At 48.5% G+C, this 21,350-nt stretch overlaps 1 protein-coding gene across 5 annotated transcripts in view; it reads right to left on the reverse strand.

The window, feature by feature from the left end:
• Positions 1-7,946: 7,946 nt before the first annotated feature.
• Positions 7,947-21,350, reverse strand: part of LOC123327516 (solute carrier family 23 member 1) — a 66,806-nt gene continuing 53,402 nt past the window's right edge. For all 5 annotated transcript variants that reach the window (XM_044946907.1, XM_044946908.1, XM_044946904.1 and 2 more), the window contains 6 exons: positions 20,376-20,532; positions 19,447-19,700; positions 12,068-12,232; positions 11,582-11,690; positions 10,229-10,324; positions 7,947-8,800 (listed from right to left, as the gene is read on the reverse strand). In XM_044946907.1, the coding sequence (XP_044802842.1) occupies positions 8,559-8,800; positions 10,229-10,324; positions 11,582-11,690; positions 12,068-12,232; positions 19,447-19,700; positions 20,376-20,532 (1,023 nt within the window). In that variant the 3' untranslated portion in view covers positions 7,947-8,558. The remainder of the gene's footprint in view (positions 8,801-10,228; positions 10,325-11,581; positions 11,691-12,067; positions 12,233-19,446; positions 19,701-20,375; positions 20,533-21,350) is intronic.

Genomic DNA, 21,350 nt, shown 5'->3' on the forward strand with positions numbered 1-21,350 from the left:
TTCCCATCTCTAAGAATTTTCCACAGTTTGTTGTGATCTACACAGTCAAAGGCTTTACCTTTAAAGTAGTCAATGAAGCAGATGCTTTTCTGGAATTCTTTAGCTTTTTCGATGATCCAGTGGACAGCCCTGGATGGCCCATTCTCTGGGAGGCTTCCTAGACACCAGGACCCAGGCATGGAAAACTACTTCCGCCTCATCCAGTCCTTCCAATTCACAGACGAGCCCAGTGTGTGGGAGGACCTATCCAGGATGCCTAGTTCCTGCTCTAAGGACTGCATCCCTTATCACAGATTTTTTTTTTTCTTCAAATCTCGGCCCTTTGGTCTCTAGTTTATTGTTGACCCTCCAGGCTTCTCAAGTGGAGTTTAGTTAAAAGGCAGGCGCTTGGCTATTACTCTAGACCCACTGAATCCGAGTCTTCGGGGGGATGGCTCAGAATCTGTGTTTTTAACAAGCACCCCAAGTGACTGGTGTGACTGCAAGGCACTCCCAAGGTGGAGTGAGGTTGGGGCAGGGACGTGGGAGGGAGCGGGTTGACTGTGGCATATCCACCCTGGGAGTGGACTCTCTGCAACCCAACCCCCGAGCCCCTGAACCTCTGTTCCCCTGGAATGAAACTGCTAGATTGTGGATGCTGGGCTCAGTCTGTCCCTCGGGCGGTGTAGATGAGCCCTTTCCTGTGTAAACAGAGGCTCACCTCTGGCTGTTGCCTCTCCCGCCTAAGCTCCCACCCTCTTTAGAAAGAGGAGACGGTTGTCCCCAGTGCTTCCCCTCTCTCAGCCACTCTCTGGGGTTGGCAGTTTTTTCTGGGTGGTCAAGAACTTAATATTCATCCCCTGTAAAGGTCACCAAGCAGAGACCCTGGGTTTGGGCCTCAGCTTTAACATGCACCCCTTTGGGGACAAGAGGTAGGGAGCCTTTCTATCCCTCGGCAGCCCAGAGCAAACATCAGAGTGTGGCGGATTTCTGACACGTGAAGTTTTGTGGTTTCTTTCAGATCCTTTTTGAAGATGCCTTCGATGTGGCAAGTTTCCTGGACAAAAGTGAAGCTCCAGGCACATCTAGCCCCAGGTGAGGAGGGGTATGAGACTGTGTGGGTGTGTGGGTGTCCCTGTTGGGGTGTTTAGGGCAGCTTCTCAGAGGGGAGCATAATTCAGTGGAAGTTCTTGGAAATCCACTTTTTCCTGTGATTCAGAAAAGGCTGGTCCTAGGATTGTGCCATTGCCCTGGGGAGGATCTTCTCTGGGGCTTCTTCAGCAGAGACAGTTCTCCCGATGTGACCCAGGGCTGAGATACATCAATGAGTTGTCAACTCTAGGTGGTTTGCACTGTCTCCTGGGGTGAGGTGGCCGTGGGTGGGTTTCAGTAGTCAGTCTGGTTTGAGAGGTGGACAGAGAGAGTCTGGGCCAACATGGAAACAGGCCCCATGCCTGAGCCTTGGGGTGAGTGACAGAGTCTCTGAGCTGCACAAGGGGAGAAGCTGTTTTCACAGTGCTGATGGGAAGGATGTAGAAGGAGGGATGACCCCCTGAAGTCAGAAGAGCATCTGGGGAGATTTTAAAACAAGAAGCAGCTTGGTTTTTTTAAACACACACACACACATAAAAACCAGTTGTGTTTTCTCAGAAAGAGAGAGTTTAGGACTAAAATGTCCTTGCTACTTTGAAAAGCTGTGGTCTTACAGCCTAAAGGCACAGCCTCCTCAGATACCTGGTTAAAAAGAGGCGACCAGTGGTTAAGACTCCACACTCTCAAAGCAGGGGGCCGGGATCGAGCCCTGGTCAGGGAAGTAGATCCTGCGTGTTCCTAGTAAAACCCACACAGCCAAATAAACAACATTTTTTTTTTCTTTAAGAAGTAAGAACATGTAGCTTTCTGCCTTGGGAATGAGGTGACATTCATCTTCTCATGATCCCAAAGAACATCTCCATTCGTTCTGAGGCCTGTGGCTCCAGCCCAGAGCCCTGGCGGCCTGCAGGCAGATGAGAGGTCAGCAACTCAGCTGCCACCCCAATCCCCCACCCCAGCCCAGCCAGACTTGCCCAAAATCTCAAAGCGATTTTCCGTGGTGACTCTTCCCGGCTGTATAAAGTTTGATTTTGCGGAAACCGGCTGGAGACAGAGATTGCTATCTCTTTGTTTGGCTTCGCTATGTAAACAATTTCTGTGAAAAGTGGCCAAAGTGTACTTGGCAAATAATTTTGTTAACTCCTCATCCTGCTGGTGGAACAGAAAACAACCAATCAGGGAGAAAAAAAAAAAAAATTTTTTTTTTTTTTTTTTTTTTTTTTAATCTTTCCCTGGAAAAGGCAGAGGATTGCTGCCAGAGATCCCAAGCTGACTGTGAGGCCTCATTCCAGCAGGAACTGAGGTCAAAGCACCACAAGCTGTCCAGGCCTGATTCACAGTCCTATTGGTAGGCGTCTCTCCTTGTTCCAGGAAAACAGCAGGAAAAGAATCCTCAGGGCAGCCATCTGTGCCAGGGCTGGTGTTTCACTTTAGACCTCCTGAGCCAGAGGCATGTCAAGGGACTGACCTCGATCATGCCCTGTGCTCCCTTAGCCTGGGCAGTCACGGGTGGGCGCAGAGCCTGACTTTAGGCGGAGAGGAAATCTTGCCCTTGTTCCCCAGGCCACAGCTCAGAACACTGAACTAGGACCCATGGGCCAGCCTCCCTGTAGTCTTGCTTCCCCAGCAGCTTCCAAACATGATTCTGGAACTGGGGCTGTGCAAACCTTCCACAGAAGGCGCTGGGCCACCTTCTGGAGGGTTCAGCTGCCTGCTTCAAAGTGTTTGGTTCTCATTGTAATCCAGATATTTTTAGAGGGTGCAAGCAGAGGTGGAGATTGAGGGCAGGATGAGAAGCGGGCAACAGAGGATGAGATGTTGGATGGCATCACCGAATGAATGGACATGTCTTTGAGCAAACTCCATGAGATGTTGAATGACAGCGAAGCCTGGCGTGCTGCAGTCCATGGGGTCACAAAGAGTCAGATACGACTTAGTGACTGAACAACAAAGCAGAGGTAGAAAGTTAGTTTTACCTCTAACTGCTGTTTCTTCCTCCTTTCTGCCGTTGGTTCCTCGTTGGCTGCTTGCAACTCAAAAAATCCCGAGGACAAGTTTCAGCTGTACGTGCAGATCGCCAATTTTTTCAAAGGCTTTTGCTGTGTTAACACTCAGGTCAAACAGGTAGGATGGAGCAGGGTGCAGTCAGGCCTTGGCTCGCCTCCCCTCAAATGGTGGGCTCTGGTGGGGAGCACTGGCTGCAGGTCCCCCAGTTCACACTACGGGGGGACGCTCTTCCATGGATAGTTGACTTGAGTCTAATGCATCTTGTGAAGGAGGATGTCCAGGGAAGAGGCAGAGGGATGCTCTTCAGGGCACATCCGAGCCTGGGAGCCTCGAGGCAGGGACCAGACCTCAGAGGCCTGGCCCTTGGCAGGCATTCCTACATGTGTGATTTCTTGATGCCTTTCTGAGAGGCTGAACTAGTTCATCATTTTCTGAGATGCTGGGGTAATATTTGCTGTCAGCTTTTGAAGGATATTAATTCTGCTTCCAAAAAGCTGACTGTGCAGCCCACCGTGACATGCATTGTTGGGGTCTTGGTTAGAAGGCCCATTCCTGGAAGTTTCCATAGAGGGAGGGGGTTATTGATGAGCTGCCAAGGAGACAGCCCCTTTCAGATTCAGAGCCATGGATTTTCCCACTGATTTAGCAAAAATATAGCTGTTTATTTTAAAAGGTACGTGATAGTTATGAAAATGTCCAAAAATAATCAGGGCAGCTTTCCAATGTGGCCCTTTTCCTGCTTACCCTTCACTTCCCTCTGCTGAGACTACCTGGAGCCAAGGCCGTTTCCTGCAGTTTGCTCTCTGCACCCCCCACCAACCCTTGGCTGCCAAACCCTGACCACTGAGTCCCTTGCTCTGGGCACAGTGAAGTCAGGTCACTTTACCAAGGCTTTAAGAGCAGATGGACGGGACAGTCTTTGTTTTCCCCACTTTGTTACTTACACAGAGCAGGAAAGAAAGAACTGGCAGGACTGGAGCTCGTGTAAAGCAGAGGTGCTCAGACTTGACTCACCTTGGGAGCTCATTGGAATGCAGATTCCTGATGTCCCCACACTCAAGATTTCCATTCAGTGTTGTGAGATGTGGCCCCAGGAATCTGTGTCTTGAACAAGCTGCCCAAGAGTGTCCTCATGCAGGAGGCCTCAGGCCTTGGTACAGGGTGTGTAAAGAGGGCAACTGCATTCTCTTCCCCGTTCATCCCAGTGCCTGTATTGGTTTCCTAGGACTCATGTAACAAATTACCTCAAACTCAGGGGCTTAAAACAACAAAAATTTATTCTCCCAGAAGGCCCAGTTTCGGTGTTGACCCGCCATGCTCCCCCTGAAAGCTCTAGGGGAGGATTTCTCCTGCCTTTTCCTAGCTCCCGGTGGCTCCCAGCAGTGCCGGAGACCCCTGCACTTGTAGCTGCATCGCTGCCTCCGTCTTCTGTGATCTCTGTGTCCTCTCACCGTGTAAGGACACCTATCGTTTGGATCGAGGGCACACCCCAAATCTAGGATGACTTCAGCTTACAGCCTTAGTTAATCACATCTGCACAGACTCTAGTTTCAAATAGGCTCCAGGTGGGCGTGAACTGGGGGACTGCTACTCAACACACCTCAGCACCCAGTCCCAGCAGACACCTCTAGCAGCCTGGCAATTTCACAGATCTGCAGCTGGAGAGTCCCTCATCATCATTTGCAGGGGCTTAGAGATGGTGGATGGCATCACCAACTCAATGGACATGAGTTTGGGTGAACTCCGGGAGCCGGTGATGGACAAGGAGGCCTGGTGTGCTGCGGTTCATGGGGTCGCAAAGAGTCGGACACGACTGAGCGACTGAACTGAACTGACTGAAGGAAGCAGAACATTTGGAATGACATTCAGGCACTCTGTGACAGGCTCCAGTGTGTGGCTCCCTCCCCAGATGTTTGGCCTCGGGGCGTCCTCCACATTCCAGCTCCCCCTTTTCTCAACCTTTGCCATCATTCTCACCATAACAAGGGGTCTGGTGATTTCCCTTTGACCAGTTCATACCTCTCTTGGATACTCTGGCTCTGATGTGCCCCACCCCTATCAGGAGGGCATGGCAGATGAGGACCATTCTCTGGAGCTTCATTCTCAGAGTCACCCCCAATCTGGTCCCACATCCATGAGATGGTTGGCTGGATTAGGGGTGCTTCCCAAGGCCCAAGGGAATCAACCCCTAACGAGCAGCGCTAATGAACTACAGGGGTGATTTTCTGCTGGGGTGGGGATATGCAGGAAGAACACAAACCCAGGAATGTACTTTTAGGGGAAGGGGTAATGGGGAATCAGGTTAGCTAGTGTCATTGTTAAGGGAATGAGAAACACTTGCTAAATTAACATAATGCTGTTTCTTCTCAAAAGGATCCCCAAATAGCTAACCAATGTCCCTTGTTCCTATGGCATTCCCTCCCCCAAAGGCAATGATCATGACCAGTTTCTTATTCAGTCATCCACAAATGTTCTCCAGCTACTTATATAATCTATCAAATACAAATGGTATTCCCAGGTGGGGCTAGTGGTAAAGAATCTGCCTGCAATGCAGGAGACCCAGGTTTGACCCCTGGGTTGGGAAGATCTCCTGGAGAAGGAAATAGCAACCCACTCCAATATTCTTGCCTGGAAAATCCCAGGGACAGAGAAGTCTAGCAGGCTACAGTCCATGGGATCGCAAAGAGTCAGGCACAACTGAGCACACACACATCAGATGCAAATTGTCACCCACTATACACACTGCTGTGGACCGCGCTCTTTTGAAATCATGTGTCCCACAGAGAAGGAGCCCATTCGTTTTATTGGAAGCAGCTGCAGAGTATTCCATGGGTGGGTGCATCTTGGTATAATTCATCATCCTCTGTTGAGGGCATTTGGATAAAGCTTTAAGATTGCCCCTGTCTCGCTCATGGGTTCTTAGAAATCCCCAGGAGAGGAGAGAAGCCAGTTCTACTGTATCCAGGAGAAGCCTTCTGGAGACGGTAGAGTACGGAGTCGAGTGAAATGGAAATGGACTCCCTGCCCCTCATTGCTTGTAACTTCCTGGCTGGAAGCTGGAGGAGAAGATACCACTGAAGAGATGTGGCGGAGAAGCAGAGGGAGGAGGCATGCCTGAGATGGTGGGGCCATCTCCCCCGCCTGAGGCCTGGAGCCCTCAGATAAAACTTGAATCCTCTTCTACCGGTGTTTTGCAAGAACCGGACCTTTCTGTCGACAATGAGATGATAATGTTGAGGTGCACGGAGAAGTTTGACGATGAAGATCTGTGATGCGGGAGGGCTGGAAGCAGGAGGGGATGGAGGAGGCTGGTGGTCTCCGGCTTTGAGTTCTGGCAGCCCAAGTTGCCCCTGCCTTGGCGTTTTGGAGTGGGCTGCCCTGAAAGCATTTTGATGGTTGTAGTTTCTGGTTGTTATAAAGTATTTAAGAATAGTGGGGTTGTGTGTCGGTCTTTCGGGGTTGTTTTGAATGAGGCGCTGGCCTGCTGCAGGACACACACATGCTCCCACTGTGCTCCTCTTCACGGGGTACCAGATGCACCTGAGGACCAGGCCGTGAGTCTGTCAAGAACAGGACGGCCAGGATCTGTCCCATGACACTGGGCACTTGCAGCTCACCTGCTTCAGGGCACTGTGTTGATTCGTTCTAGAAGCTCTGGCGTCCACCCCACATCCCGCAAGCTCTAAAAGCCCAGGAGCAATGCTGACCTCAATCTTGTGCTCCAGGACACCAAGGCAGAATCAGCTATATCTGCTTCTTCTGACAATAAAGACTCCTGAATGGAGTCCATGTCAGGTCCCGCAGTGCTCGAAATGCTTTTTGCTGAGGCTGCTGGGCAGAATGCGTCAGTGCACTTGGGCCTGTGTACTGGGAGTGATGGTTATTATTACATGTCAGCTTGGCAAGGCCATGGTACCCAGGTACTTGGTCACACATTTTTATAGATATTTTATGAAGGTTTTAGGTGTGTGTGTGTGTGTGTTTAGAAGAGATTAACATTTAAATCAGCAGACTTTGAGTAAAGCAGATTACCCTCCATAGATGGGTGGGCCTCACCGAATAAGTTGAAGGACCGAATAGACCACACTTGCGACCCCTTGTCCCTGAATTCTCCAGGCCAGAGTACTGGAGCCGTTCACCTTGGATCATCCAAACCCAGGGATCGAACCCAAGTCTCCCATATTGCAGGCAGATTCTTTACCAGCTGAGCTATCAGAGAAGGCCTAACCTCCCTCAGGAAGAGGGAATTCTTCCAGTGACTGCCTTCAGATTCCAGCTGCAATTCGTCCCAGCCTGCATGGCCTGCCCTGCAGACTTCAGACTTGCCAGCCTCCACAATCACCTGAACCCAATCCTGAAGTCAATCTCTCCATCTGCCTTCCCCATATGTGTGTGTGTGTGTACATATATATATCTCTCTGTAGACATATATGTATATACATAGATATATATGTATGTACACACCCCCTATTGGCTCTGTCTCTCTAGAGAATCCTGACTAATCCACTGAGGATGCAGAGAGAGCAGGCTCACCTGCTCTGAACAGTTTATAAATCATGGCAACAGCGGCTCCCCTCCACTGAAGGCCTCTCCAAGGCTTTGGCTGTTTCACGTCCCTGTGAGAACCTGAAGTGCAGGTTAAGTCTTAGGGTCCAAACCTGGTGCCATCTGACCCACACCCCCAGTGCTCACTGCCTCACCATACCATCCTGTGATGCACAATCTGACTCCAAGGACTAGCACTGGGCATATGCAGGGAGTGTAGCTTTGCAGACCCTTCAGTGTTTACAGGGGCTTCCCAGGTGGCACTACTGGAAAAGAACCTGCCTGCCGAAGCAGGGGAGGTAAGAGAGGTGGGTTCCATCCCTGGGGGCAAAGATCCCCTGGGGGAGGAAATGGCAACCCACCCCAGTATTCTTGCCTGGAGAGTCCCATGGACAGAGGAGCCTGGCGGGCTACAGTCCATAGGGTTGCACAGAGTCGGACACGACGGAATGACTTAGCACAAGCTCAGCGTTTCCCAGTGGCAGGGGCCTGGAGGGGAGGGGCCTGATTGGGAGGAATCTGGATGGGAGGAACCTGCATGGGAGGGGTCAGCAGGCCTCATACTTCTTTGCGGAGGAAGAGAAATGTTACTGTCACCTTTCAGCTAACAGCCCCATCTCTGTTCCCTACCCCACCCAAAGCCTCTGCCTCCCAACGCATCAAAATACTGCCTAGAGGCTTTCTGCGTGGACACCGGGCTGCCCTGGTTTACCCTGGAGACGGGAGGGCTGAGCACGGTGTAAGGATGTAGCTTGAGTCTAGACCTCAGTGACTCGCTGACGGGGGTCACAGCACGCTTGCCCTGGCCTTAATCTAACACTTATCTAACTCTGCCACCACGTGTGGGGTGCAGAGACGCTCAGGTCGACAGGGTACCTCCCATGGTGGGTGGGGCGAGGAGCACACTGGGTGGGGGCGGTGCAGAAGGAGCCTTCTCACATCCGGGTGTCTGTGGCCCTCCGGGGCCCCTCTTCTGAGTCCCAGGGGCAGAGCGAGAGGTCGCGCACTCCCACCTCGCCTTCCTTGGGCCAGAAGGGGAGGTACTGGGCACAGGAGGACGTGCAGAACCTGGTGCCGATCCCCCAGGGGAGGCCGTAGACCTCCAAGGCCTTCGTAGTCTCCTCAGACTCCTCCTGGACTTGACTCCATGCCAGAAGGCCTCTCTCCTCCAGACTTCCTAATAGGAGACAGAGAGCGAGGTCGGGACTGGGCCCCAAGGGAGCTGGCGGACCTGGGCAGGAGGAACGTCTGGAGAGGCCAGTTCACAATGCCTTGATCCAGCCGGCAGGTCGTCCTTCTCCTTCTCCCAGCCCACCCCAAGAATCAGCTCAGCTCAACTCCACCCAATTCAACTCAATGGATGTGAGAGTTGGACCATAAAGAAAGCTTGAGTGCCAAAGAACTGCCGCTTTAGAGCTATAGTGCTGGAGAAGACTCTTGGGAGTCCCTTGGACAGCAAGGAGATCCAACCAGTCGATCCTAAAGGAAATCAACCCTGAATATTCATTAGAAAGACTGATGCTGAAGCTGAAGCCCCAGTACTTTGGCCACCTGATGAGAAGAGCTGACTCACTGGAAAAGACCCTGATGCTGGGAAAGATTGAAGGCAGGAGGAGAAGGGGACACAGGATGAGATGTTTGGATGGCATCACCTACTCATGGACATGATTTTGAGTAAGCTCCGGAAGTTGGTGATGGACAGGGAGGCCTGGTGTGCTGCAGTCCATGGGGTCACAAAGAGTCATAGGTGACTGAGTGACTAAACAACAACAACAACTCAGCTCATCACCAGGAGTTTTCTGAGCTCTAGGGTACGACCTTCTATGAACCACTGTTCTTTCCTCCTCTTCCAGGGTAGACCTTTCTATGTTTCAATGTTTCTAGAATGCAGGTGTCTTTTGTATTTGGTGGAGAGAAGAAATGTGGAAAACAGAATATCAGAATAAGCAGGAGTTATTACAGAGGTCCTTTCAAGAAACTGTCGGAGGACCAAGAAGGGAGCACGGAAAGCCACCAGTGAGGACAACTCTGCAGCCTTCACCGGACACATCCTCAGCACTGATGGGTTTGGTGTGCTCACCGCCACACTCAGTGCCCTGTATTGTAAGGGTCTGTGGTTGTGTCTCCCTTTCCTACGAGCCTGTCAGGCTCCAGAAGGCCGGGCATGTCCTGCTGCTCTCTGTACGCTCAGTACAGAGCACCTGGAGCACAGCACACCAGCTATGGCTTTTGCTGAGATATGAATCTATACTGTGTTCTCTCCCTCCCCAGCTAGACTGCAGGCTCTAAGAGAGCTGGGGCTGTGCCTTTTGCGCTTTGCTTCTGGTATATTTCCCACCTTAGGGTCCTTCTATGGGCTGATCTGTGCTCACCCACCCACTCACAAAATCATATGTTGAAGCCCTAACCGCCCTCCTCACGTTCCTCAGAATGTGACTATATTTGTAGACAGGGACTTTAAATCACCCCACCCAGACCCTGGACCCACTCAGGGTATACTGTGCCCAGCCTCACATGGGAACTGGGGCTAGGGAAGCAACGCGGCTGGCCCTAATGCTGACCGTCTACCCACACTGCCAGCTTACAGGGCAGAGATGAGCCCTACCAGGGATGGTGTTGTCCAACAGGAATCCCAGAAATCCACCAACAAACATGCCCGTGGTCAGCAGCACCTGGATGACTTGGTCCAGCTGAAGAATCCCTACGGTGGAGACGAAAGTGACAGGGATTACAAAATGGGCAGAGGATCTTGGCAGAGACTTTCCCAAAGAAGATGTCCAGATGACCAACGAGTACATGAAAGGTGTTCAGCATCGCTGACAGCAGGGAAATGCAAATCAAAACCACAGTGAGGTAGTCATCTCACACCTGTGAGGATGGCTTTTCCCAAAAAGAACTGAGAAGTGTTGGCAAGGGTGTGGAAAAATGGAAACCCTTATGCATCATCAATGGGACTGTAAATTAGTGCAGCCATATGGAAAACAGCATGGATGTTCCTTAAAAAATTGAAAATAGAACTACCATTCAGTTCAGTTCAGTCACTCAGTCGTGTCCGACTCTGCAACCCCATGAATTGCAGCACACCAGGCCTCCCTGTCCATCCATATGACCCAGCAATTCCACTTCTGGATATTTATTCAAAGAAAATGAAAATACCAACTCAACAAGACACATGCACAGCCACATTCACAGTAGCATAATTTACAACAGCCAAGATATCGAAACAACCTAAGTGTTCTTCAGTGGATGAGCAACTAAAGAAAATGTGTATGTTTACAATGGATATTATCCAGCCATAAGGAAAAGAATGAAATGTTGCTATTTACACAACATGGATAGACCTTGAGGGCATTGTGCTGTGAAATAAATCAGAGAGAGAAAAACAAATATGTATGATCTCACTTATTATATGTAGAGTCTTAAAAAAAAAAAAAAAAAACTCATAGAAAAAGAGATCAGATTTGCAGTTACCAGAAGCAGGATGTGGGAGAAGAACCAGGTGCTGGAGGAAGGTGATCAAAAGGTACACACTTCCAGTTATGAGATAAGGATGAGCAGTGTAATGTACAACATGAAAACTATGGTTAATGCTGCTGTATGTTAACCATACAGTTCTTAACAGAATAAACCCTAAGAGTTCTCACTACAAGGAGAAATGTTTTTCTCTTTCCCCCCACTTCTTTTTATTGTATCCATATGAGATGATGGGTGTTAACTAGATTTATTTTGGTAATCATTTCACAATGGATGTACATCAAAACTTTATGCTGTATACCTGGAATCATACAGTGATGTATGCCAGTTATATCTCAACAAAACTGGAAATAAGTAATGGCGATGTAATGTACAACATGGTGACTATAGTTAATTTAAAAGAAGTGACAGGAATTTCCCGGGAACCAAGGGCCCCACCGGCTCTGCTCCTGGAATGGTCACAGTCTAGAGGATGGAGAATCACCTGTGTGGAGCCTCTCTGGGTTCTTGTTCACCCAGTTGGGAATGGCAAGCCCACAGAAGATGGAGAAGCCGAAGATGAAGAGGTTTCTGGGTGAGTTCAAGTCCACGTACTGCAAGAGAGAGGCCCGGAGCCATCAGCCCCTATAGTGAACACCCAGCACCCCACTAAAGTGCCCCCTGTTCGCCCATCACTGGAGGCTGGAGGGGGAGGTTGGATTCAGAGGGCACAGGCTCCCAGTCAAGTCCCACTCCCCCCTGGCCCTGAGAGCTGAGTGGTTTGGATAATCCGATCCAAACGGATCCAATTTTGTTTTTCAGAAGTTTGGATGTTCCTGGTTACTTCTTCCCTCCATTTGGGGCCGGTGCATTTGGACTGGAGGATGCCCTTCTCCTCCCTTGTCCCCGGGCTGTTCCATTCATCTCCATCCCCATGGGCTCCTCTCAGGAGATGCAGTGCTGCTGCTTTTCCAAGGGTGCTTTGCCTCACCTGGAGATTGGAAATCCCCACGGCAGTGATGACCCCGAACATCACCAGGAACATGCCTCCGATCACGGGTGTCGGGATGGTGGCAAATGCAGCCCCGATCTTCCCAAATATGCCCATCAGGAGCAGCACGCAGCCCGCAGCGACAATCACCACCCTGCTTCCTACCTGCAGCACGCAGGGAGAAGGGATAGAGATGGTGGCTGAGCTCCAACCAGGCTACATGCCCTGGAGACCTCTGCGCTCTTCCTGGGGAATCACAAACAACAGCTCCAGGGGACCTGCAGGAGGAGCCCCTCTACGTCTCATGGGGATAGGGAAAGGATGAGGGTGTGATCTTGGGTCCCAGCCTCTGCCCTCACCTCTCCTCTCTGCTGCTCTCATACCTATCTTCAAGTCCTGACTCCAGTGCTCCTTCTCTGGGCAGCTTTTTGTGAAGAAGTGGCAAGAAGTCTCTTTTGGGAAGGAGTGGCCCAATGCTTAAGAATGGAGTTTGAGAGCCAGTTCCAACTCTGCCTCTAACTAGCTGTGCTTTTTACGCATGTTATCTAACCTCTCCAAATATCAGCCTTCAAATTTATCAGGTGGAATTAATAATACTTACTTCACAAGCTTATTATAGGAGGCCAGCATTACCCTGGCAGTACCAAAGCCAGATAAGGACACTACAAGCAAAGAAAGTACAGGTGAAACTTGAACAATGATTTGGAACTGTGTAGGTTCCTTTACCGGAGAAGGCAATGGCACCCACTCCAGTACTCTTGCCTGGAAAATCTCATGGACGGAGGAGCCTGGTAGGCTGCAGTCCATGGGTTCGCAAAGAGTCGGACACAACTGAGCAACTTCACTTTCATGCATTGGAGAAGGAAATGGCAACCCACTCCAGTGTTCTTGCCTGGAGAATCCCAAGGATGAGGGAGCCTGGTGGGCTGCCGTCTCTAGGTCACACAGAGTCAGACACGACTGAAGCGACTTAGCAGTAGCAGCAGGTTCTTTTACATGCAGATATTTTTCAACAGTAAACACTGTAGCACTAAACAGTCCATGGTAGGCTGAATCTGTGAATGTGGAACCATGGATATGATGGAACCACAGATATGATGGAACCACAGATATGATGGAACCACGGATATGGACGGACCACATGTACAAAGATCCAACTATAAGTTATGCAAGGGCTTTTGGCTGTGAGGAGGGTTGGTGCACCTAATCCCACCCCATTTCCCATATTATTCTAGGGTCAACTGTACAGACCAATATCCTTGATGAATATAGATAGAAAAACTATCAACAAAATATTAGCAAACCTAATTTAACAGCACATTAAAAGGATCATACACCATGATCAAGTGGAATTTATCTCTGGGATGCCAGGATGTCTCGACATATGCAAATCAGTAAATGTGATACACCACATTAATAGAATGAAAGATAAAAATATATGATCATCTCAACAGATGCAGAAAAAGCACTGGACAAAATTGAACATCCTTTGTTGATTAAAAAAAACCTTTCCACAAATCAAATAGAGAAAGAATGTAGCTAAAGGCAAATATAAAAAGCCCACAACTCACATCATGCTCAAGGCTGAAAGGTGGGAAACTTTTCTTCTACGATCAGATCAGAACCAAGACTAGGGTGACAACCTCACCACTCCTATTCAACACATTACTGGAAGTCCACAGCCATAGGAACCAGGTAACATAAAGAAATAAAAGGCACCCAAATAAAAAGGTAGGAGTAAAATTATCTTTATTTACAGATGATATGATCTCATATGTAGAAAATCCTAAGACTCCAGTAAGAAACTCTTAGAACTAATCAGTGAATTCAGTAAAGTTACAGGATATAAAATGAATGTACAGAAATGTCACATTTTCCCACACTAATAATAAAACATCTGAAAAAGAAATAAAACATACCCGTTCATAATAGCATCAAAAACAATAAAATATTTAAAGATGAATTTAAACAAGGAGGTGGAAACTATAAGACTTTGAGGAAAGAAACTGAAGAAGACACAAATAAATGCAAAGGTATATTATGTCATGACTTGAAGAATTAGTATTGCTAACTGTCCATATTACTGAAGCCATCTACGGATTCAATGCAATCCGTATCAAATTTTCAACAGCATTTTCACAGGAATAGAAAAAAAAATGCTAAATGCTTACATATAGTAGTATAGTGTCAGTTGTTCAGTTGTGTCCACTCTTTGCAACCCCATGGACTGTAGCCCACCAGGACCCTCTGTCCATGGAATTCTCCAGGCAAGACTACTGGAGTGGGTAGCCGGTCCGTTCTCCAGGGGATCTTCCCAACCCAGGGATCAAACCCAGATCTCCTGCATTGCAGGGGGATTCTTTATCATCTGAACCACCAGGGAAGCCCCTAAAATGCTTATGTAAACACAAGAGATGCCAAATATATAAAGCAATTCTGAAAAAGAAAAATAAAGCTGAAGGCATCTCAATTCCTGATTTCAAACTATACTACAAAACTATAGTAATCAAAACAGTATGGTGCTCGCATAAAAACAGACACATACACCAAGGGGACAGAATTGAGAGCCCATAAATAAGTCCATGGGTATATGGGCAATGTTTGACAGGGCTTCCCAGGGTGCAAGCTTCATCCCTGGTCATGGAAGGAACATCCCACATGCCATGTGGTCCAGCCAAAATGTAAAAAAAAAAACAAAGAAATGAACAAAAACATTAAAATGATACTCCAGGGTAGTTTGTTTTGTAGGAATAAAAAGCTCTGGGGATCTGTTGCACAGCATTGTGGGTGGATACACTTAATAGTACTGAACTGTACACTTCAAAAATATTAAGATGGTAGATTTTATGTTATGTGTCTTCTACCACAATGTTTAAAAATTTTAAGATACTCCAATGTCAACAACTTGAAGTCTGTTAATGCAGTGATAGAGTAGCAGATTTCACCTTTGCTTAGTTTTCTTCCCAGCTTAAGAGCACATTGACCACTGACTGCCACCTGGCAGCTGGTGAAGGTTGACACACTCAGCGAGGACCAGCAGTGGCACAACCAGGGCACCAGCCACATCCTCTGGCCACATGGAGTGGCTGAAGGGCATGCCCCCGCTATTCAGGGCCTAACAAAACATGGTCCACTGGAGAACGGAATGGCAAACCACTTCAGTATTCTTGCCTTGAGAAGACCATGAGCACAATTTATTTAACTGACTTCATAAGAAAACATGTGATAAGAATTTACCACATCAGCAGGCCTCCCTCACCTGCCCGCTGCAGCTCTTAAAGTTATCCTATATTAATAAAGCTACTTCTTGCCTATCAAAAAAAAAAAAAAAAAAAAGAATTTACCACATCAAAGGAAACTTCTGTTTTGTTTACAAGCCTAACAATGAACTGTGGGAACTAAGCATGAATCTAAGCACAGTGAATCAACTTTTCAGGTTCAACCAACGCCCTTTGGATATACTTATGATCTCATGAATGGCAGATCATCTCAAATCCTACTCCCACAGAATTTACCATGCAGCCCTGGGTCTCTTTTGGTCTCAGGACTGACATCTGGGCTGTTGTGACATCCCATCACACCCTAGAGAAGTGATGGGAAGCCTCTGACCAAACTAATTCCTCCCCCCACACCTCCACTTGTCCCCCACTTCCCACCCCACCAACTAGGAAAGAACCAAAAACTAGTGAAAGGCAAAGGAGAAAAGGAAAGATATACCCATATGAATGCAGAGTTCCAAAGAATAGCAAGGAGAGATAAGAAAGCCTTCCAAAGTGAACAATGCAAACAATAGAGGAAAACAAAAGAATGGGAGAGACTAGAGATCTCTTCAAGAAAATTAGAGATACTAAGGGAACATTTCATGCAAAGGTGGGCACAATAAAGGACAGTATGGATCTAATAGACACAGAAGATATTAAGAAGAGGTGGTGAGAATACACAGAAGGCAATGGCACCCCACTCCAGTACTCTTGCCTGGAAAATCCCATGGATGGGGGAGCCTGGTAGGCTGCAGTCCATGGGGTTGCGAAGAGTCAGACAGGACTGAGCGACTTCACTTTGACTTTTCACTTTCATGCATTGGAGAAGGAAATGGCAACCCACTTCAGTGTTCTTGCCTGGAGAATCCCAGGGATCGGGGAGCCTGGTGGGCTGCCATCTATGGGGTCACACAGAGTCGGACATGACTGAAGTGACTTAGTAATAGTAGTATACAAAAAAGGACTTAATGGCCCAGATAACCACAATGCTGTGATCACTCATGTAGAGCCAGCCATCTTGGAGTGTGAAGTCAAGTGGGCCTTAGGAAGCATCACTATGAACAAAGCTAGTGGAGGTGAAGGAATTCCAGCTGAGCTATTTCAAATCCTAAAAGATGAAGCTGTGAAAGTGCTGCACTCAATATGCCAATATTTGGAAAACTCAGCAGTGGCCACAGGACTGAAAAAGGTCAGTTTTCATTCCAATCCCAAAGAAGGGCAAACCAAAAATGTTCAAACTCCTGCACAATTGCACTCATTTCACATGCTGGCAAAGTAATGCTCAAAATTCTCTAAGCCAGGTTTCAACAACAGTACGTGAACCGTGAACTTCCAGATACACAAGCTGGATTTAGAAAAGACAGAGGAACCAGAAATCAAATTGCCAACATCCACTGGATCACAGAAAAGGCAAGAAAAATCCAGAAAAACATTTACTTCTGCTTCACTGACTATGCTAAAGCCTTTGACTGTGTGGATCACAACAAACTGGAATTTTCTTAAAGAGACAGAAATATCAGACCACCTTACCTTCCTCCTGAGAAACCTGTATGCAGGTCAAGAAGCAGCAGTTAGAACTGGACATGGAAAAACGGACTAGTTCCAAATTGGGAAAGGAGTACATCAAGGCTGTATATTGTCACCCTGCTTACTTAACATATATGCAAAGCACATGATGCGAAATGCCGGACTGGATGAAGCAAAACCTGGAATCAAGATTGTCGGGAGAAATATCAATAACCTCAGATATGCAGATGACACCACCTTATTGCAGAGAGCAAAGAGGAATTAAAGAGCCTCTTGATGAAAGTGAAAGAGGAGAGTGGAAAAGCTGGCTTAAAACTTAACATTCAGCAAACAAAGATCATGGCATCTGGTCGCATCACTTCATGGCAAACAGATGGGGAAACAATGGAAACAAGGGCAGACTTTATTTTCTTGGACTCCAAAATCACTGCAGATGGTGACTGCAGCCATGAAATTAAAAGATGCTTGCACCTTGGAATAAAATCTATGACCAACCTAGATAGCATATTAAAAAGCAGAGACATTATTTTGTCCACAAAAGTCTGTATAGTCAAAGCTATGGTTTTTCCAGTAGTCACGTATGGATATGAGAGTTGGACTACAGAAAGCTGAGTGCCAAAGAATTGATGCTTTTGAACCGTGGTGTTGGAGAAGACTCTTGAGAGTCCCTTGGACTGCAAGGAGATTCAACCAGTCAATCTTAAAAGAAATCAGTCCTGAATCTTCACTGGAAGGACTGATACTGAAGCTGAAACTCCAATATTTTGGCCACCTGATGGGAAGAACTGACTCATTGGAAAAGACCCCAATGTTGGGAAAGATTGAAGGCAGGAGGAGAAGGTGATGACAGAGGATGAGATGATTGGATGACATCACAGACGCGATGGACATGAGTTTGAGTAAACTCTTGGAGTTGGTAATGGACAGGGAGGCCTGGTGTGCTCCAGTCCATGGGGTCACAAGGATTCAGACACAACTGAGCAACTGGACTGAACTGAACTGTAGTCCACAGGGTCGCAATGGGTAGGATACAACTGAGCAACTGAACAACTCGATTTGCAGCCTGCTCATGTACCTTTCTGCCCCACTCTTTCCTTCTACTCTAAACAGCCTTAATTTAGAAATAATACATCAAAAAAATTTTTTGTTCCATTTATTAAGTATAATTTTCTGTTCTGCATGATATTTGCTTCCTTTAGCAGGAAAAATAGTTGCTGCTTTTTACTCATGTAGCCCATTCCTGTTATATTTCTGTGTGGGTCAGTGGTCCTCACATGGAAAAACATTCCTTTCACTTGCACTAAGGTTTGGAAACTTTGGGAAAGTACCCAGGCGTCCACGGTGTCAGTTGCTGCAGGGCTGGGCGCTGGCTCTGCTGCTGCCCACGCGTTTGAGCTCCCCCTGTGGGCCCGAGGCCGTGCAGACACAGAGGTGGGTAGGTCTGAGGGCGCGATCAGAAAATGCAGCGAGGGGAATGAATAGCGGGCTCTGTATTCTCCAAAGCTGACTTCACTTGTTCTGGGAAACACCACACCTCTGCACTGAAGCAGACAGGAAAGCAACATCGTAATAATATGCTTTTCTAAGCCTTCTTAGAAAACACCATCTTGAAGAATTCGTGCTGAACTTATGGGGCTTTCCTGTGGAAAATGGGAGCCCAGAAGAGATTTTAAGTAGGAACTAATTTAATTGGGTTCTAGAAAGATCCTTGGGCAGCCAGGTGGCAGCCTGATGAGAGATGGGCAAGATCCTGGGAAGAGATAGGGATGCTGCCATGTTCAGGTGAGAGATGATTGATCAAGCTGTGGTCCTGCTGGGAGACAAGAGGACAGGAGGGCCACAGGCACACAGAGAAGACAGAATCCACTGTGAGGGGTGCAGGTCAGAGACGATAAGGATGCCCTGGGTGAATCCACAGGACAAGGTTTACAAGGAGGAGAGGTAAGACGGGGGCATGGGCTGAACATCACAGAGGCCATGCTGAGTGAGAGGCACCCTTGGGACACGCAGGCACAGGTGACCGCAGCCAAGAAGGTCAGAACAGTAGCAGAATAATGGCTCCTCAGAGATGTCCACATCTGATCCCAAACTCACATGGCAAAGGGGACTTAAGGATTTTGAGATGGAGAGAGTATCCTGAATTAGCCATGTGGCCCAATCTAATTACACATACCCACATAAGCAGAGTCTTTCCCAGGTGTAGTCAAAGGGAGACATGACAAGGGAAGAAACGTCAGAGAGATGCAATGTTGCTGGCTTTAAGATGGGGGAAAGAGGCCATAGCCAAGGATGTGGGAAGCCTCTAGATGATGGAAAAAGCAGGGCGATGGATTCTCCCCTGGAGCCTCCAGGCAGGAACATAGCCCCGCTAATACCTTTACTGAAGTCCTGTGAGACCTGTGTTGGAGTTCTGATCTCCAGATTGGTAAGATAATACATTTGCGTTATTGAAAGCCATTATGTTTGTGGTAATTTGTTGCAGCAACAATAAGAGACTAAGACATGGATGACAGATCCAGGTACTTAGCCTGCACACCCACCACCCACCCCTGCCACACACACATACCCATGGACCACTGTCTTCAGCCTTACCCTGGTGATGCCGAGTGCACCCACATTCTCGCTGTAGGAGGTGGTGCCATTCCCTGTCCCCCAGGCCCCTGCCAGCAGGCAGCCCAGGCCCTCGATGCCGATGCCTCGGTTGATGGCATGCTTTGGAGGGGGTGGTGCCCCCACCAGGCGGGCACAGGCATGATAATCGCCTATTGACTCCACCATTGAGGAGATTACCGCTGCAATGATCCCAAAGACCCCAGCCAGGCTGACGGTGGGGAGGCCCCACTGTCCTGAAAATGCAATGCAGAGGGAATATTAACCCAGAAGACAACAGGTTACTGGACCCCAAATAATTTCTTTCCGAGAGGATTCTCCGGAAGGCTTTAAACACTAGGCAACACATCTTCCAGCCCCACAACTGTCCTGAGACTTTGTCTTGAACCCCTGCCTTACCCGTGCCTCCCTGGGGGTGGGTCCCATGCCCTGACCTTGAGGTCATAGCGCGCACAAAGAACCAGCAGCCCGGCCTTTTCCCAGGAAGGCCCTGAAGCATTCTGAAGTCCAGATACTTACTCAGGGAGGCCGTAGCTCCCTAGCCCCTGAGGCCACCCCTGCCTATCACCACTGAAACGTGCTTATTCACACAACCTGAGCCAAGAACTGCAGGGAAAGGAGACCAGAAGAGGCCTAAGGGATGGCCTTGACCTCCAACCCAGAAATGTTCTCATTCAGTCCCGAGCCTCCCTTGTGTGGGACCCACCAAGTCCAGGAGGAGACCCAGATGCTGGCTAGAGGTCGGGGTTCCTCTGTGCTTTCCCCCCCCACAGGCTGTTGTCAGATCCCTTGAAGAAGATTCTTCGCCCTACCCCGTGGCGCTATTCACCACCCGCTCTGGTGCCCTGAGCCCCATGGACAGACCTAGGAAGCATGTGTCCCAGGCAGCAAGGGCCCAGTCTGCTCATTACCTGGGTAAGGGAAGCGAAACCACGGAGCCTGGCTCAGGACGTTGCCTTTGGTGTCAGTGCGGGCCAGATACCCGTAGGCTGTGGGTGCTGAAGGGAGGGCGTCGCTGACTGTGAGCACAAAGCAGAGCAGCCACGAGATGCAGAGCCCCAGCAGTACCTGCGGAAGGGAGGTGCCCTTCACACCTGGTCCCACTCCCTGCCCCTGTCCACACCTCCCAGCAAGGTTGGACAAAAGAGAGAATTCAGGAAAGCTCTTCAAAATGAGGAAGTGTTGGATTAGGAACCCTCCCAGTGACAACAGAAATCTGTGTGTCAGTGGATAAGTAACACAGTAAAGGAACACAGACAGTAAACCTTAGGGAGACCTCATGCCAGGTAGAGGCAGAAATGTCCAGGAAAGTAGACAAGGCCTGGGTCAGAAGGACTGCAAGCTGACTCCCTTTCTACTGTTTGCTGATCACATGACTTGCTTCAAACTCTTTGAGCCTCAGTTTGCTCATCTGTACAATGGAATTTCAGCCATTGCTCTGCAGAGCCTGAAGCAGGATTTCTTAAAGTGGGGTCCTCAGATGTATTGATTTTAATCTCTGGTGGTAGAACTCCAGACATCTGTATTTTTAGCAACGTTCCCAAGTGAATCTTATGCACACTGAACTTCTGAACCACTGGCCCACAGGGTTGTGGAAGGATCAATGAGATCATTACATGGAAGTATCTTTTTTATAATGCAGAATGTAGGTCATAGGTGAATCAAACCTGAAAACACCTTTATGGGGTTGGCAACTGCGCCTGCTTGACAGATTGGAAGAAATTCAACAGAGAAGGCTCTGAAAAAGGAGGCACCATCTGAATCATCCAGGAACCAATGAGAAAGCACCAATGAGAAAGAACCTAAGCATCTTGGCCCTTCGTTTTGTACCCATAGTGGTGATTCTGGCTACCTCCCCCAGGGCCATGCTCTGAGGACATCCCGGG

The sequence above is a fragment of the Bubalus bubalis genome, chromosome 8 (genome assembly GCF_019923935.1).
Source record: "Bubalus bubalis isolate 160015118507 breed Murrah chromosome 8, NDDB_SH_1, whole genome shotgun sequence".
NCBI lineage: Eukaryota > Metazoa > Chordata > Mammalia > Artiodactyla > Bovidae > Bubalus > Bubalus bubalis.